We start from the raw sequence: 16,478 nt of genomic DNA, 5'->3' as shown, positions 1-16,478 counted from the left end.
TGTCTTCTTTAGAATGGATTATGTACCTGTTGCACAGTTTGTCAATGGAAATTTGATAGCCAATGATGCCGTTTGTATATGACAAATAAATAAATGATGCACAAACATCATCTTCGTTACTCGGGAATTTAGCACCCACCTATGAACTACAAATAGACATTGAAATGATACTTGTTGTGGTTTCAAAGCAGTCAGCAACTCCCAAAAAAGATGCTATGATTTACAAAGATAGGTGAATGATTATTATTTTTTTATTATTTTTTCTTTATTATTTCTCCAGTATGTGTATGTGAATTTCATCGACCTAATGGAGTTTCAAAACATGATTTTCTTTCTTGCGGCAGTACGTAACCTTGCACTATTCAGAGTAACCTGCCACTCAGGCCCCATTGCGCAGTGCAATCCAAAAGATTTAGGGATTTTTTTTTTTTTTTTTTTTTTCTTTTGTTCACAACCTTTATAGCAGTCACATTGTGCAAGAAGTCTGAGTGGCATCACTTTTGAATTGCTTTTGACTTTGGGCCATTTGCAACTCTGGTAGTTGAGACTGTGGCTCTGCAGCATGAAGTCCTTCAGTTGACAAGATCATTCTCAAGCTAATTTCAGTCCGAGCATAATTAGTTGGGACACCTGCTGCCATTGTTCATATGACATAAATATTCATGTATGTATGTTTGTCTAAACTTATTGTTTTGCTCTCGCTCTCTCTCTCTCTCTCGCTCTTTGGCGTTCAGCCAAAAAATGGATTTTTACCACCTGTGGTGCTGGCGGTCCAGAAGGTCCCACTCCCTCCCAGTGCTTCAATTCATATAGGAGCAGCAAAATCAATGTGACGGTGGGCACACGAGGGCCTTTCAAAGGTGTTCAAATGTGGCAGGTCCCTGAAACTGGCACATACAGGTAGGAACAAATGAGCACTTTATCGAATGAATACCTGCATTATGTTTATTGTATTTTTTCCATTTTCTTTGTTATTTGTGCCATTCTCTGCTCTTTGCTGTACTATCAAATGCCAAAGATGTCGTGCTGGTCAAAATGCATTATAATGAGTCTCTGTTGAATTGCCTCATACCGCACAATATTTGGGCACTAGTTCACTTATTCTATACATGAGGAAATGTTGTTGTAATGAGTCAAGCATAGTATCTGTATTCATTTCCATTTGACCTTTTCCCAGGTGGAGCTTGACTTTTACTAACAAAGGGAAATGTGGGGAGCATTAAATCAACCAATCAACCAGCTTTCCGAAAAAGCGAATCACAAGGGAAGTTGTGATACGAATAGAACATTTGGTGCTTTAGGAAGACCGCACTCTAATTAATACGGCACCGCATGTAGCGTTTCCCCAAAGGAGAGTGATTTACCTTTGAGGATTTTTGGAAAGAAACACGTTTTGTTTTGCTATTTGTTTGAATTGAGACGCAGTTACTGATTTGCGCTGATTTGTGAAATGTTCTAAATTGTAAAATACACACGTTATGCAAAACTGGCATACTTGTACAGCTCACACAAAAAGCATCTTTCGGGAGCAAATCCAGTTTGGAACATCATAACAATGCACACTCCTCCTCCCGCCCACTTCTTCCTCTCCTGTGTGCATGGTATCAGCATGGCATCAAGGCTCCTCAAGAGAACAGAGGAGTAGAGAAGAGAATTTTCAAAAATACATCAACAGTCAGCCTGGGCACATTGTCCTCAAACTGCGCTCTCCACTAGAATTCAATATGTAGCATCAATCACTGCGGGCACCCATCAATATTTACCCTGTGGGCATTTTACGAAAACATGGAGGCATTTATGTTGAATTGGACTTCTCACCTCACCTCCCACTCAGCCCTGCTACGTGTCTTGAGTCTTACTGACAGCCATCATGACACATGTCCCAGAGTTTTGGGGGGGGTTTTTTAAGCAAAAGACCTCCAAAGCTCAAAATCGAGGCCTTGATGCCGCTCGGTTATCCGGCAGAGCCAGTAAATGAGCTTGACAGACGGCCACAGAGATGAATGTGCGCTCTGCATCTCCCAAAAGTCATTAGGCAAACAGCTGAGGTAGCTAGCGAGCACCAGGCAGCGTTCTCTCTCCACCGAGCAAAACCACCAGGGAAGAGCAATATTGAAGCGCTCCCAAAAACCAATCAATTTTTTTTTCTTTCGGGCTGGTAAAACTAGGACAGTTAAAATGGACATCCTCTGCTCTGAAAGTCCATGTATTTGCTTTTATGTGTCTGCATTATATTGTATGCACGCCTGCAAACGCGTGCTGACGTGCCCTGAAGCTAAATTGTACTTTTCCCAATTTCATTTAGCTTTTTATTTCTTTGTTGTTGTTTGCATGTACAGTAAATATTTATGGGCATGTAAATTATTTCTCATGTACGACATATCCAGAGTTAATGATATGGATGAAAAATGATTCTTTTTGTTTGTTTGTGTGCGTTTATTAGGATTACAGCGTACGGTGCAGCAGGCGGCCGAAGCGTTATGGCCATGAGTAGATCACATGGCATTTACATCGCTGGAGACTTTTTGCTGAGGAAAGGAGAGCTGCTTCACATCCTGGTCGGTCAAAAAGGAGAGGACGCATGTCCCAGTGTAAGTTTCACTCGTGGATTTATTCTTCACAAATGATCTCTCGTGGTATGAAATGTTCATGAATTGCACTTGCGAGTCTACAACAAATGAAATGAAAGGAGAGTGGAAGAGCCAAGTGTAGCGGACCAAGAAGTGACAATGATTAGAAATGCACTGTTATACGTATGTAAAATGGAAAGGGAGCCCTAATCTAATCCCTGTGAAGGTACGCAAGTGGCTGTGGGGCTTTTGAGAGACGTCACATCTGGACATAACAGCTGCATAGCAGTCTACATTGTGTTGTTAAACAGAGAAGACTCATTTTCTGGCCACTAAACGGCTATTTAAAGCTGCGAGCGAGCTCCCAATGATCCCCCCGGCTGATTCCCCTCAGTTTACTTTGGTTGTTTTGTCAGAGGTGGTTGTCATCCGCTATGCTCTGGAGCTCTTTGCTGGCAGCCCTGCTGTATGCTTACACAACGCTCCGATTAGAAATCCCTCCAGTCACCAATGAAACCATCCATCATTTCCCATGTAAACATTCCGAAATGTAGGCCAGAATCAAAGTGTCTCAATAACGTCTGTGGGACATTATTCAAGTGTGAATTAACAAGTGAATACATATTTGTCAGACATTCAGTCCACCACTCACTAACAGAGCCACAGACAGATGGTGGCAAGAAAAGTAATTTTATTGCTGATTTGATAGCGCCGTAGTTGGCTCGAAAGTCACATTTGGCATAAGGCTGTTAAGTGTTTGTTGAAATAAAAATATCGTTCGATCAAATAGTTGGCCCGCAGTCGCCAACCTTGCGACGTCGTTGGTTTTGCGCAAACACAGCTTTGCAACTCCACTTTGGTTACTTTTATAAATGATGTCATTAACAATCAGCATCGCAGCATGTACAAGTCCTTTTAAATCAAGTGATGTTTGACGTCTCTTCCCGTCAATGGCAGTGAAGGAGTTAAAGGCGTGACTTTTAAACCGTGCCGTTTTATCCAAATAACAGTGAGCCATCAAGCTGGTGTGATTGTTTGCTTGAAACGAATGTACTATGCGTGATCTTGAGAGACCTAATATCCTCATCATCTGCACATATCAAGACAGAAAATCAGCCTCTCCAAACGCTTTGCACAAATAGAAGCATTTTGATGTTTTCTTTTAAATCTAATAATAATTTCTGTGGCACAGCAGCCCCTTTCAGTGATCATTTCCTGCCTTGCTGCACAGAGAGATTGCATTAACATAGATTATGCTCAATTCTATGCTAATTATATGCTGTTTGCTGCCTGATATTAGCGCGAGATAGAGTGTTGAATGAATATTTGTCCACAACAAGGTCTGCTGAAATGATCCTCCTCCATAATACTTTATAGAGAAACTGTCATCGTCTTTATTAATGTATGCAGATTTTGCAGCCTAATTTACTTAGTTGACTCGAATAAAGGAATTGCTTTCTTTTGCAAATGTTGGCCGCAAAAACAGTAGCTATCGCAGCCATGCACGCAGTATTGAATTAAATTGCCATTTATTTCTCTAAGATTGGCTAATGACCACCAGTGGAGTGTACGTATGTATATGAGCCCCGCCGTGGCAGCTGGAAGAGAAGCTCCAGCTCACACATCCCTCCCTCCCCCTGACCCTAATCACGACAAGCGGAGTAGAAAATGAATGGATATTTATTTCATTTACATTTCAAAGAGCAGTAAGTCTTCCCCACATCCACAGCCATGACACACGGACGGACGCTATGTTCCCTTGAGAATGTCAGGACATCCTTCATGATTTCTCTGGAGGCCTCTCAAGTCGCTATCCAATGAGATTATTAAGCATGGAGCACTTTACATTTAGTATGTCAGTCTTAATAAATAACCAAAAGAAAAGTCAAGTTAAACCATTCCGCTTGTGAAAATCACATGACCAAATCCAGAAAACCCTGTTTGCCCTTTACAGGCCTCCCTCCGTGTGACGAGGAGCTTATAAAGCAGGGGTCGGGAACCTTTTTGGCGGACAGATAATTTCCCGTGAGAGCCGTACCATTTAAAAAAAACGATAGGCTAGATGCAATTAAATGCATGTATTTTAATTAAGGCCATCGATATTTTGAGTGTACTAATGTATTCTTTTTAATAAGGTCACCATATCCGGCTCCCGCCGCCTGTTATAGAGTAACCTTACAAGCCAATGGTCTCGAGCAATCTAACCCTGCAACCCTGTGCAGAGAATTTAGATTGATGAGTGTGAATCAAAGTGTCAAGGGAAGCCAATTATATCCGTAACAGTTTGGTTGTCTGTTGAGACATTGTATCTACCGTTGGTCTTTTCTTTCAGGCAAGCAAGAGAGCACTTTGGTGCAAACACTTTTTGAGAAGTCTGCCGCGAGGAGTGTCCTTATAGACACTCCTGCTCTCTCACTGTCTTTCTCACAAACACACACACACACACACCTATCTTTTCTCTGGTTCTATTTTCTCACACAGGCGACAAGCAACAGTCACAAGTCGCTTAGAGGGAGAAAGAGTTGAAGAAGGCTCTTCCACAACTTTTGATGCCATTTGTTTTGTACCCTGTCAATCCGACCCCGTTCCTGTCAATCTAACTGTGCTAAAGCCCGCCTTCTCCTCCTTCCCAGCTCCCGGGAGCTTTCAGCTCAGACGAATTCAAAAGTTAAAGGTAGCAATGGGGGGGTGTTTAGGAAGTAAAAAGCCGACCTATTCTCAAGTAAAGGGGCACTTAAAATGGTTCCTACTCTTGAAATGGACCGCTTGTCCTCTTCAAAGTCACCGAAGAGATGGAGCAAAGTACCGCTGAATCTCTTTTCACATGAGTTTGAATGTGATTGATTAAGTCTCAACGCAGCCACATCTATGCAAACACATTATTTCTTTCTTTGACTTCTCCTCTTGAAAAAAACAATACAATTGAGTTGGGGATGGTGGAACAGGTTTTGCAATTATTTTCTCTTTATTGTATACCACCAAAAAAAATGGCTTTCAAACAGGGGTCCTATAGCCGCTTCATTTTATAATTTGTTCTCTTTATTCTGGAGAAAAACTTGATCTAAAGTAAACATTTGAAATCCATCTCTTGTAGAAGTTATTTGAAGAGAAAAAGGCACGAAGAACCTCGATTTAGATTAGAGTAAAGGGATAAAAAGCTCTCACCTTTCAAACTTGTCTCCATGTGTACACTTTGACATCCTAACTATTAATTTTTTTATTCGAACGTACACGTTTCCACTTTGATTGATTTTTTTTTTTCAGTGTAACAAAAGTTACCTCAGATACGACGTGGCTTTCACTCGGTAATGTTGATCAAGAGCTCCGCTGACTGTAAACGATGAAAACGTACATCCCACTCGTATTGTCTTTGCTGCGGAAGTTCAATCAATAGTTCTTGCTCAGGCAACAAACAGCTAATAGAAGCCATCCTTTGTGCGTTCTATCATTGTTTCTCTCCCCACAGTCCAACGCCGTGTTGAATAAGATCTGCTTGGAACAGACTGGCCCTATGCTGAACAGGACTCAAGTGAAGGGTGGAGGTGGCGGAGGTGGTGGGGCTTCATATGTATTCAAGGTGAGACATTTAGTATTAATGAATGATGCCTTCGGAAAACTTGAGGCTCATTTAGAAATTGCTAGATGCGAGTTTTTACCCATTGGAACATTCAAATAGTTCTCATACAGATCTTGGGGGCAGATTGACATGGCAACAGCAATGCAGAATCCCCAAATAAAAGCTTGTGATTACCCAGGTGCGCAACGGCCTTCACATCCCTCTCATCGTTGCCGGCGGAGGAGGAGGCCGAGGCTACAGCAGCCAATCGGGGAGCCAGCTAGAACAGATGGACTATGACCTCAGCCAACCGGGTCGCAATGGAAAGTCAAATGCTGCAGGTATGCTATATGATAGCACATATATTCAAACATAAATGTTTGCTTTCTTTATGCCTTGCAATTGGAAATTCTGAGACATTGATGCTAAATGAAATGCTTGACTTTAAGTCTCTCACACCAGTGAATAGAGAACCCAGAAACACACAGGATTCATTTGTTCGTGCGCACTCGAAGTAAAAATAACTGGCATGCAAAGTGACTTGACGACAGGCACTGCTCTGATACTGTAATGGCCTCTGTTCAGCTCTTGCCCTGGATATACAGCCTTGCTTGCTTGCTTTTATTTGCTTAGTGACATAAGTCCACGGTAAGGAGAACATTGTATGAGAAACAAGACTGATAGCTGCAATGAAACCAAATGCTGTTAGCGGGGCTACGACATGACCATTTTAGGGGGTATGTTGCGTTTCCAATTTACAGTGGTTGGGACCATTTTCTTTTTTCTTTCCAAACGGACCACATATCCTTGGCAGCACCCGTGCTCATATAGTGCATCTACTGTACAACGTCTACAAACCCCTGTCTGAAAATATGCTTGCACAAGTCTGCACACCCTTTTATATCCAGGATGTTGCTGTGTTGAGAATGATCCCATCGCATTCAATCTCCTGCTGAATGGGAGTCGGCACACGTCTGCCACTCTTTAAAGTGCCACTCATTGGCCCCAGATAAATATCAGTTGTTCTCGTAGGCTTTTGCTGCCTTTTTTTTTTTTTTTTTGTCTTGTCGAAGAAGCTTGAAGGTTTTATGCCGATATTGACTGCTATTTCAAACCGTTTTTATTCATTACCCTCACGCACAGACCAAGCATGAGTCACAGTAGATTTCCTTGTCATATAATGTGTGATATGTTGTACCTTGTGGCAGGTGGGGGTGGAGGATGGAATGCCAGTGCGCCAGTCAGTCAGGGCGGCAGACCTCTCGTTCTGGGGGGACAAGGAGGACAGCCCTGTCAAAAGTTCTGGCAGACACGAGGTGGCTTTGGCGGCGGTGGAGGCGGCTGTATGGCTGGAGGCGGCGGTGGAGGATACAGAGGTCAGTCAAAGAAACTTTTGTCCAATGTCTATATTACTTTATATAAAGTGTGAAAATGTAGATTCATTTGAATGAATATGTGGCGCAAAAGAGACAATGAACACGTGCGGACTCTCCCTTGTGGCTTGGGTCCTTTGTTAGCCTTGTCGCCGTTTGTGAAGGTCGGCACCTCCTGGTTTGGGGTGCTGGGCGCCTCCTTCCCCCCTTCCGTGATTCTCAGTCTATCTACATATATATACATATATCTTCATCACAAGGCACTGTTAAGCACATTCATGTCCTCTGATCTTCCCCATGAGGACACAAGGCCAGGTAGGCTTAGCTCCAACAGTTTTTAATTCACCACATAACATGCGGAGGGCAGCCTTGAGGTCCCTGTATTCTATTGTGGGGGATGGTCCGGTTGCCTCAGTGGGGCTGGCTAAGTGTGACCGGTGTCCTCTGGTATGATTCCCCACGAGGTGGCCATCCTGGTCTGCGCTTTTGTCTCGGATGGATGAGACTGACTCCACCTGTCCTCATTTTGCCTGTACAGGAACTCTAGGCACCAGATGGCTACATAATGTGCATGTGTGACAGCATTATTTCACTCATGTAGAGATGTGCTTGCTTGGTGTGGCGCCATTCTCACCAAACATCCCTTATGATTACATTAACTCTCTGGATTGTCCTCTCGGTTGCACTCTAAAGTCCCTCCTCCAGGCATTTAGGCACTCCACAGTCATTTTCCCCTCGCGTGTTGCGCCGCCTGGCTCATTATCTGTCCTGCGCTGTCTGTCCTATTTTCGATTCCTTGTCTTCTTTCCTCCCTCCGTGTTAAGGGTAGCCACCTCTCCTCTGTTTGCCTCACATTCAAGTGGCTGGGGGTGTGACTCTCCATTGCAAGATCTCCATGTGGTGTCTGCATGTCATCTCCATGCGAAAACGAATGTTCTCCATCTGCTCATTCCTCCTCTCATTTAAAAAAAAACAGGCATCTTAGGTTAATTGAATATCAGTTGTCTCTAGCGGCACTGCAATTGTCTGGTGACCAGCGCAGGTTCCACTTTCTCTCGCCAAAGGTCAGGTAAGATTAGCTTAGTGGAAACTCTAATGAGAACGAGCAGTATGGGGAATGAATGGATGATATTAATCAGAATAGCAAGTTGATCACTTGTTAATTTTCTTCCCAGGTGGTAACACCTCATTAAATGACAATCCCAAACACGATGGTGATGATGGCACATCCCTCTTTGGTTCTGCTGGAGAGCCCTACCTTTATCCTCTGAAAGGTGATCTAAAAACATTCAAAAGCCTTTTTGCATCATTAATATAACACACCCCAGTCATGTTGTTTTAAGTATACCCATTTTCTCTCCGGTCCAAATAACATGCTTGGTAGGCAGAATCTTTTGGTGAACACCTTATTATTTATTTATGCATTTATTCATTCATTCATTAATACTGTAGTGACGTGAAAGGGTAAAAACTAGAAGCATCTTCTCTCCAACTCCAACTATGATGAGTGTGTTTTTTTCATCAGCATCCCTCGGAGTGTCAATACAAATTAGCCGCGGCCGTGTACTCAAACACTTGGCAATCGAGTGGAGTAGCACTAGAGTGTGGAATGTATTCTGATGTACTGTGAGAATACACCAAACGATCCTTCTCCACATTTTGCTTCTCTCTTTATTTGTCTATTAGCAATGGAGAGCGATGGAGAGGTGATCATCATTCCTGTTCGGAACTGCAGTCACTGCGAGAGTGGCGAATGTCACGAGATAAAGGGCGACATTGTCTGCTATTGTGACGATGACCTCATCCTGGCACCCGATGGCATGTCCTGCATCAACTCTACAGGTGGGATACTTGCGTGTGTCGAGTCGGCATGGATTGAATTGAATTGAATCAAAGTGTACCTTTAATGAACTGTGACTCTGTGAATAGAAAATGAATTAATCTGCAAATGTAATTATGTCGTAGCGGCTGGGTACTTTAGTCAATCTTTATCTCACTCGGTGTTTTAATGTCTTTATCGTTCATTAAAAATTACACATACGTACGTCGTGGGAATAATCACACTGTACCTAATGAGCAACTGTTGCTCCACATGTTGTCGCTTTCCAAGATCAGTCATTTATCTTGGCTACAGTGTGATAAAACGTCTTACCGTGTGAAGGATTTAGGATAAGCGAGTCAGTCCTTTGTGACGTATTTGGATATTTTCTTCACGCTCTGTCTTTCGAAACCATGTCAAGCTTGACTAAAAATGACTTTTCCCACGGGTCAAAGTGTAACAAATGGCTGTGGGCCAGCCAAAATTGCCTCTTCAATTACGATTTGTTATCTCGGATGAATCATGAATACATGAATATTGATCTGAAATGAATCAATACATCATTACAATCCATATAATAGCGGTATTTCCCTCCAAATAGTATCGTCACAGCCTGAAGTTTCTCCTCGCCCTGATGATTTGCAAATCTGTTCTTTGAAAGGACAAGGAGCAGCTCATCGTATGTCGCTCGGTCAGAAAAGGTCACCCTCTCAATACGGTGGCCACATTTGTTCTTCGGCATTGAAAGCATCCCGTCGAGACAACAAGGAATTGATATGCCGCACAGCCCCTCCAGCTTTGTTGTGTCATCTCTTTCACATGGTTAATTAAGTGGAGAATCAGAGCGGCGAAGGGAATGTTAATGGTTCTCTTGGGAAGGTAACAACCGGATGGCTGTTTTCTGCAGAGGTGTCCCTGCTGCCTCCCCAGCCGTCCCTCTCCCACTTGGCCCTGGGTCTGTCTGTCGGGACTTCGGCCCTCATCGCCGCCCTGCTGCTGGCTGTGTCGGGAGTCATGATAAGTAAGTGTTGGCGCATTGAGGGCCAAAGGAAACCGCATCATCGTATCACTTTCACAAAACCCAAAATTGTTTTCTTTCTAGTCTCGTCACCGCATTGCTCATTGCAATGCCGTTTTTCCTTGTCACTGTGGAGCTAATGAGAACAAAAGTCTTGTTTAGGAAGGATATCGATGGGATGCTATATTTGCAAGCAATCCAAATGGCCAGCCTTTGATAACGTGAGCCGACGGGCGCCTATCGGTCAGAGTCGCTCCTCGTGTACGTTTGTGCGGTATTTTCAGTGAGTCCTCGCACGTTGGCAATAGTCAGCCTTTGTCTGCAAGTTTTCTGGACGATTGATCATGTCGAATCAGCGAGAGAAATCAATCGCTCACTTATTGTGTGGGCGGCTGCAGCAAATAGGTGCACGAGAACAGAAAGGGAAGTAACACGGGGGAGGTTTTACGCAGTGTGGCACTCAATTTTTCTCATTTCCTGTCGAAGGTTCTAATGGACATTTTGATTTGAAATAACAATAAAAAGGCTGTGAAAAATGATCAGCTGCAGTCGATGACTGGTCGGAGGCTTTTTGGAACAATTGCAACTCAACATCTATTTGTTCCATAGGTTCCCCAGCACACATAACATCGTACTTTATATATATATATGACTTTAAACATGTAGTAGATACTAAATATACATGATCGGAGTATATACACTTTCTGCCTTGACTGGAGACGCATTTTATTCCCCACCCACATGCACAAAGTTCCGCAACATTCCTGCTCAATATATTGTTGTCAGATGAAGAAGGACTTAGAGCCAGTGCAGCGCTCATAGCATTATTGCCAGACATGCACTCATCAAGCCATCATCTCCTCCACATGCACACCCACCCACGCTCCCTCTCGTAGCTGGAGTGGAAAGCTTATACTCCACGCACACACATATTCCGACTCCCACCTATGCTCACAGGCAAGGCAGGGGGTGAGGACTAGCAATGAAATGTGCTAATGATGGATGGCAGCTTAGCTGGAGGCCAACAACTCTTCCACAGTGGCCGGCGCTTGCTCCTCTAAACACATCCACGTTGCAATAAAACACATTAAGCATTCTCACTAGGTCTAATGTGTCCATAACAGCAGGTCACGGCAGTGTCATCTTCCTTTTCAGCTGCTTTATCTGCATCTGCATAAATGAGTTGGTTTTATTTCTAAGTCCTTTTAGTGATGTTCGATTCTGAAACGTGACACTTATATGACATGATCATTTTCGAAAGAGGAGAGGTTACGTGTCTCAACACTGAATTCTGCTGAGCAGGGGTGGGGAGGGGAAAAAGGTCCTTTCGAGAATTCTAAAAGTTTCACTTTATGTCCAAGCACTAAATGTCAACTATAGAAGATGGAGATAAAGTTTGTTCTTGTTACTATATTGATAAAAATCTCAATTGGTCTCAAGTGTACAGGCGTAAACACACAGAGCTGCAGTCAATTCAGCTGGAGCTCCAGAGTCCAGACTGCAAGCTTGGTAAACTGCGGGCTTCTACCATCATGACTGACTATAATCCAAACTACTGCTTCGCCGGCAAGACCACGTCGGTCAATGACCTGAAGGAAGTGCCACGACGCAACATCTCCCTCACCAGGTGAAGAATAACCACTCAGTCGCTCTTTGCATCCGGCTGCGCTAATATTGCATGAACCAATTTTTACTCCAGGGGCCTCGGCCATGGTGCTTTTGGTGAAGTATATGAGGGACTGGCGGTGGGAATACCAGGCGAACCCAGTCCACTTCATGTGGCAGTCAAGGTGATGTCCCCTCCAAAATGGTTCCCTTTAAAAAAAATAAATAAACTGAATAGGAGACTCTGGAATCCATCCCATCTTCTATTTTCAATGAGCTCCTATGTTTTTGTATGAAAAACTAGACCCTCCCTGAGGTTTGCTCAGAACAAGATGAACTGGACTTCCTTATGGAGGCTCTAATCATCAGGTACCAGCCAAATCAAATTTGCTCACTCATATCAAGTCATCATATCCAATGCTTTTTATTTCCTGTGCTTTTGTTTCTGTAGTAAGTTCAGCCACCAGAACATTGTGCGCTGTGTCGGGGTGAGTCTGCAGGCCATGCCCAGATTCATACTTCTGGAGCTGATGACCGGAGGAGACCTCAAGACCTTTCTTAGGGAGATGAGACCTCGATTGGTGAGACTCAGCGTTATTCGTGTTGCAATACACAAGTATTGGGACACGTTGCCTTTCCAAATTGGGGAACTGTCTGAACAAGCCAAGTGCAGAAACTCTGACTTTTAGATGTGACTCATTGTGCATCAAGCCCATTCTAATTCATAACTATGGTAACTATGGTTCTCTCTCAGGAGCAAGCGTCCAGCCTGACCATGGTTGACCTTCTCAATGTAGCCCGAGATATCTCCAAAGGCTGCCAGTATCTGGAAGAGAACCAATTCATCCACAGGTATCTGAATCCATCCCTTTTTTCAATAGACATAGACAAAGGGATGAGTTACACAATTTGTATTCTCAAGAAATCCAGCAGATGGGAAATGTATGCATATATATTGCAAATGACGCAAACGATCTTCACAGATTGCATAAACAAGATGTGTTCTTGGGCTTATGATGACTACACCTGCTCAAGTGGAACATAAGGACACATTTTGCCTCTGACATAGTTGAGAGGACAAACAAGGATTTTTTTTTCTTCTTAATTCAATGTTTTACCAGCTAAGTCCAATAAGCCCAAGCACACAACCACATGTGACAGAGCTGGGTTTGAAGCGTCAATGCGTTGGTTACTGCACGAGCCGCTCTACCTACCTACCTACCGCCTGAGCATCATTTGATAAAAATCCTTTGATGGCTTACTATATACAAGGCCCATACATAACGTCCCTTTTATATCCTGTCCAGAAAACAATGGTTTTCAAAGGGCCTCCTTCTAAAGCCCCAAATCAGCGTTATGGACACTTACATGGAAGGTCAGGTACAAGTCAATATGGGGAAAGGTCAAATTTCCTCCCACAGTCAAATCAAGACAATTGAAGAGTCCCTCCCTTTCACTTCAGGTATTAGCCATTGATAAACGAGGCCGATTAAAGCGTATTTGCTCCAACATGGAGCAGTAAAGCCCCATCAATCCACCTAATGGCCACGTCTTCTGCACGGCTCGCTGACCTTCTATACGGCTCGGCCCGGCCCGGCCCGGCCCGGCTTCTCTGCATGTATTGAAATGGCGGCTGATACTGTCCCTGTGGATAATTACAAGTTTTACGCTTGAATAGCAGTAAAGAGCAAAGGAATGAGGTCAGATGACTAAATACCAACAAGCAGTTCAATTCCACACTTCCTTTGGAAATAGCAATTGCAATGGCATAAGTGAAGTACTGCGCCGAGGGCAGTAAAGTGGCGCTCAACGCAAGCAAAGCTCTTTAAAAAGTCCAACAACAATAGTTTAATAGCAATAACAAAGGCAGGCAGGAAAGCTCCTTCTAATTCACTGTGAGTAAAGTCTGCAGTCTGAGGCCTGTTAACGTTGTTTTAATAAGTAGCTGTCCTCCCATGACTGTGCTGCACGCAAAACGGCGGCCGCGTGCGTGCGTGCGTGCCTGCCTGCCTGCGTGCGTGCGTGCGTGCGTGCGTGCGTGCGTGCGTGCGTGCGTGCCCTTCCCCGAAGGCCTCCTTCCGCTCGCCGTCTGCGACAACTCTGGCTGCTTGTCCTTGCCTAGCAGCAGAACCAAATCATTAGCGTGACTTCTTCCGAGCCATTAAACAAGGACTACGCACGCCACTTGTGCTCGTGTGTATTGGAGTGTATTGTATGTGACCACATGCTGTTTGTAATCAGGAAGAGCCAAAGATAAAACATAAGCAAATAGATAGTATAGTGGCTGCCACTGAATACCATTGTGCTTAGGCCCCAAACGGAGGTAATGATGTGTAGCTACTGTAAATTGTTTGCTAAATACATGCTCATTAAAAGACTTTGAATGGAAATTGCACCCATGCTCACGAAAGCAAAGGCCTCTTCCAGATAATATAAGGAAGAACTGTTGAGTTTTAGGACTTAGTGAATTATTCAATACAAATTGGTTGATTCATTTGCAATCTCTGCTGGCGCACCGTCGCAGGCCATGTGATAAAAAGGAGCCGCCTCTGTTTAAATCAGTCGAAGCTATTACTGCATCCCAACTGTGTCATCTCACATCTCCATTAATCAGAAGAAGGCTGTATGAAGTACGCGGCCAGCCAGCCAGCCGGCCGGCCAGCCAGCCAGCGCATGCCGCTCACTACCGCGATCAGTCATCTTGCTTCCAGTTGCGTGTTTTGCAGTTGTGCCCCCGCCTCATGATTCCGTTTGAGCAGTGTGTCACATGCTGTTATTTTGATGTAGCATTCTGGCAGTTTATTAGTCTCGGTGCCCATTTGTCTGGCCTGATGAAGAGATGGATGCACTACGCTCTGAAGAAAGTTGCACGGCTCCACATTCCTCCAGTTCAGTGTCTTTTGCTTCCCCTCCAAAACACAAATGTACACTGAAATGTTCTTCGTCAAAAAATAAGAAACCCAGCTCTTTGAAAAGAATACTTTTTATGTACGTATTTTCTCATCTTGCTTGTATACACCGCACTTCAATCTTTTCTCGGGTGTGTCGAGTCATAAAAAACGCTGCAGGAAGCTTACCAGCAAGGCTGATGGCAACTTGGTAGTCGGATCCAATGTGCCAAATCTATCAACTAAACTTCTTGAAAAGATGAAACGCCCAAGAAGGCTGGATTTTCATACTTGCGCGTGTATTTTTCATCATTTAGGGATATTGCGGCTCGTAATTGCCTGCTGACGTGCAAAGGACCGGGTCGAGTGGCCAAGATTGGAGATTTCGGGATGGCTCGGGATATCTACAGGTAAAAATGAAGCACAGCACTAATGAATTATATCATTTGTCAATGTTGCAGTAACGTTTTTTTTTTGTTTTTTTTTAATCTCTGTGGATATGGACTTGTCGACACTTGCTTTGTTCTTTTTCAAACAGCTGAATGTCAATCGAAATGCAAAAAATGATGCTGTTGGTGAAGACTACAACTACTATCAATTAATCGATGTCAACTCCTTTGAGTAGAACCTCTTAACTAGTATTGCATTCATTGACAATATTGGATGCACCTAGTAAATTTGTAATTGCTCAATTTGATCTGTGTCCATAAATGATTGCACCGTCCCTGTGGCTCATTAAGATCTGTAAACGTTAAAGTGCAAGCCAAAGAGGCTTCTAAAGCCCTCTAATGTGAGCAAGCATCCAGTGGCCAACTAGCATCTCATTATTCTCATCTCAAATATTTTAATACGGCCATGTGATGTTTCACACGGTGCCACGAGTTCCCAATTCAGCAGGGAAATCATTCTAGCCTTTCATCTAAGAGAGACTGGAGTAGGGGAAATGTATCACACAACATGACGCTAGTATATCATTGCAACATTCTGGGAAGATCCTCAGATGATCCTCAGATGGGCTCCAAAGTCACATCTGGTTAAGGCTGTTGCTCCAGTGGTCCCCAGGGTGCCACATTAGGCCTGCTTGATTTAATTGCTGATGTCAGTTTTTCAGGTGCCTGGCCAAGATTTTGCTTTTATATAGCAGCCTCCAGCACTTGGGCTTATCTCTGCTTTTATGTGCAGAAGAATGAAGAGGGTACCTCGCTCGCTCAGTGCCGCTTGGCTGTCTGCAACTTCTATTTGCTGTTTGGTGGTGTGGCCCTTTTTTTGTGTGTGTGTGTGTGTGTGTGTGTGACAAGGGACGTGCAAGTCCTTTTAAGGCCGTCGCAGTGAGGGGAGGCATGGAGCTTAATGTCAGCTTTTTATATTCGGAGAGCAGAGCCACAGGCGTACTCACACGTGCCGCTATTCTTCACTCAAACAGCCTGGCACGAACGTGGGCTCGCGGGTTCAGTCGCGAGAACAAACAAAAAAAAGGACAAAAAGAACAGCTTGTCGGGGTAGCACAGTGGGGCTGCTGCCGCCTCACAGTCAAAAGGTCCCGGCTTTGAATCTTGACGACTTACATATTCATTTTGGTTGGCGTCTAACAAAGGATGATGTCAAATTATCAGGGAACTGTGCATTTTTTTATCCTGGAGTGGGAGGAA

The 16,478-nt window shown here is 43.8% G+C and overlaps 1 protein-coding gene across 7 annotated transcripts in view; it reads left to right on the top strand.

Moving 5' to 3' along the window:
- The window catches only part of alk (ALK receptor tyrosine kinase), a 165,538-nt gene that overhangs the window by 141,975 nt on the left and 7,085 nt on the right, over positions 1–16,478 (top strand). For all 7 annotated transcript variants that reach the window (XM_088400680.1, XM_088400681.1, XM_088400678.1 and 4 more), the window contains 14 exons: positions 735–900; positions 2,444–2,591; positions 6,037–6,147; positions 6,326–6,467; positions 7,335–7,502; positions 8,675–8,773; positions 9,186–9,341; positions 10,226–10,339; positions 11,777–11,963; positions 12,036–12,126; positions 12,246–12,310; positions 12,393–12,522; positions 12,696–12,793; positions 15,147–15,239. In XM_088400680.1, coding sequence (XP_088256806.1) covers positions 735–900; positions 2,444–2,591; positions 6,037–6,147; positions 6,326–6,467; positions 7,335–7,502; positions 8,675–8,773; positions 9,186–9,341; positions 10,226–10,339; positions 11,777–11,963; positions 12,036–12,126; positions 12,246–12,310; positions 12,393–12,522; positions 12,696–12,793; positions 15,147–15,239 — 1,768 coding nt within the window. The remainder of the gene's footprint in view (positions 1–734; positions 901–2,443; positions 2,592–6,036; positions 6,148–6,325; positions 6,468–7,334; positions 7,503–8,674; positions 8,774–9,185; positions 9,342–10,225; positions 10,340–11,776; positions 11,964–12,035; positions 12,127–12,245; positions 12,311–12,392; positions 12,523–12,695; positions 12,794–15,146; positions 15,240–16,478) is intronic.

The sequence above is a fragment of the Syngnathus floridae genome, chromosome 16, assembly GCF_059516105.1.
Source record: "Syngnathus floridae isolate MCC-2025c chromosome 16, RoL_Sflo_1.0, whole genome shotgun sequence".
In the NCBI taxonomy this organism is placed as follows: domain Eukaryota; kingdom Metazoa; phylum Chordata; class Actinopteri; order Syngnathiformes; family Syngnathidae; genus Syngnathus; species Syngnathus floridae.
Note: the sequence above shows the minus strand (reverse complement) of the source record. Positions and strands in the feature narration are given on the sequence as shown.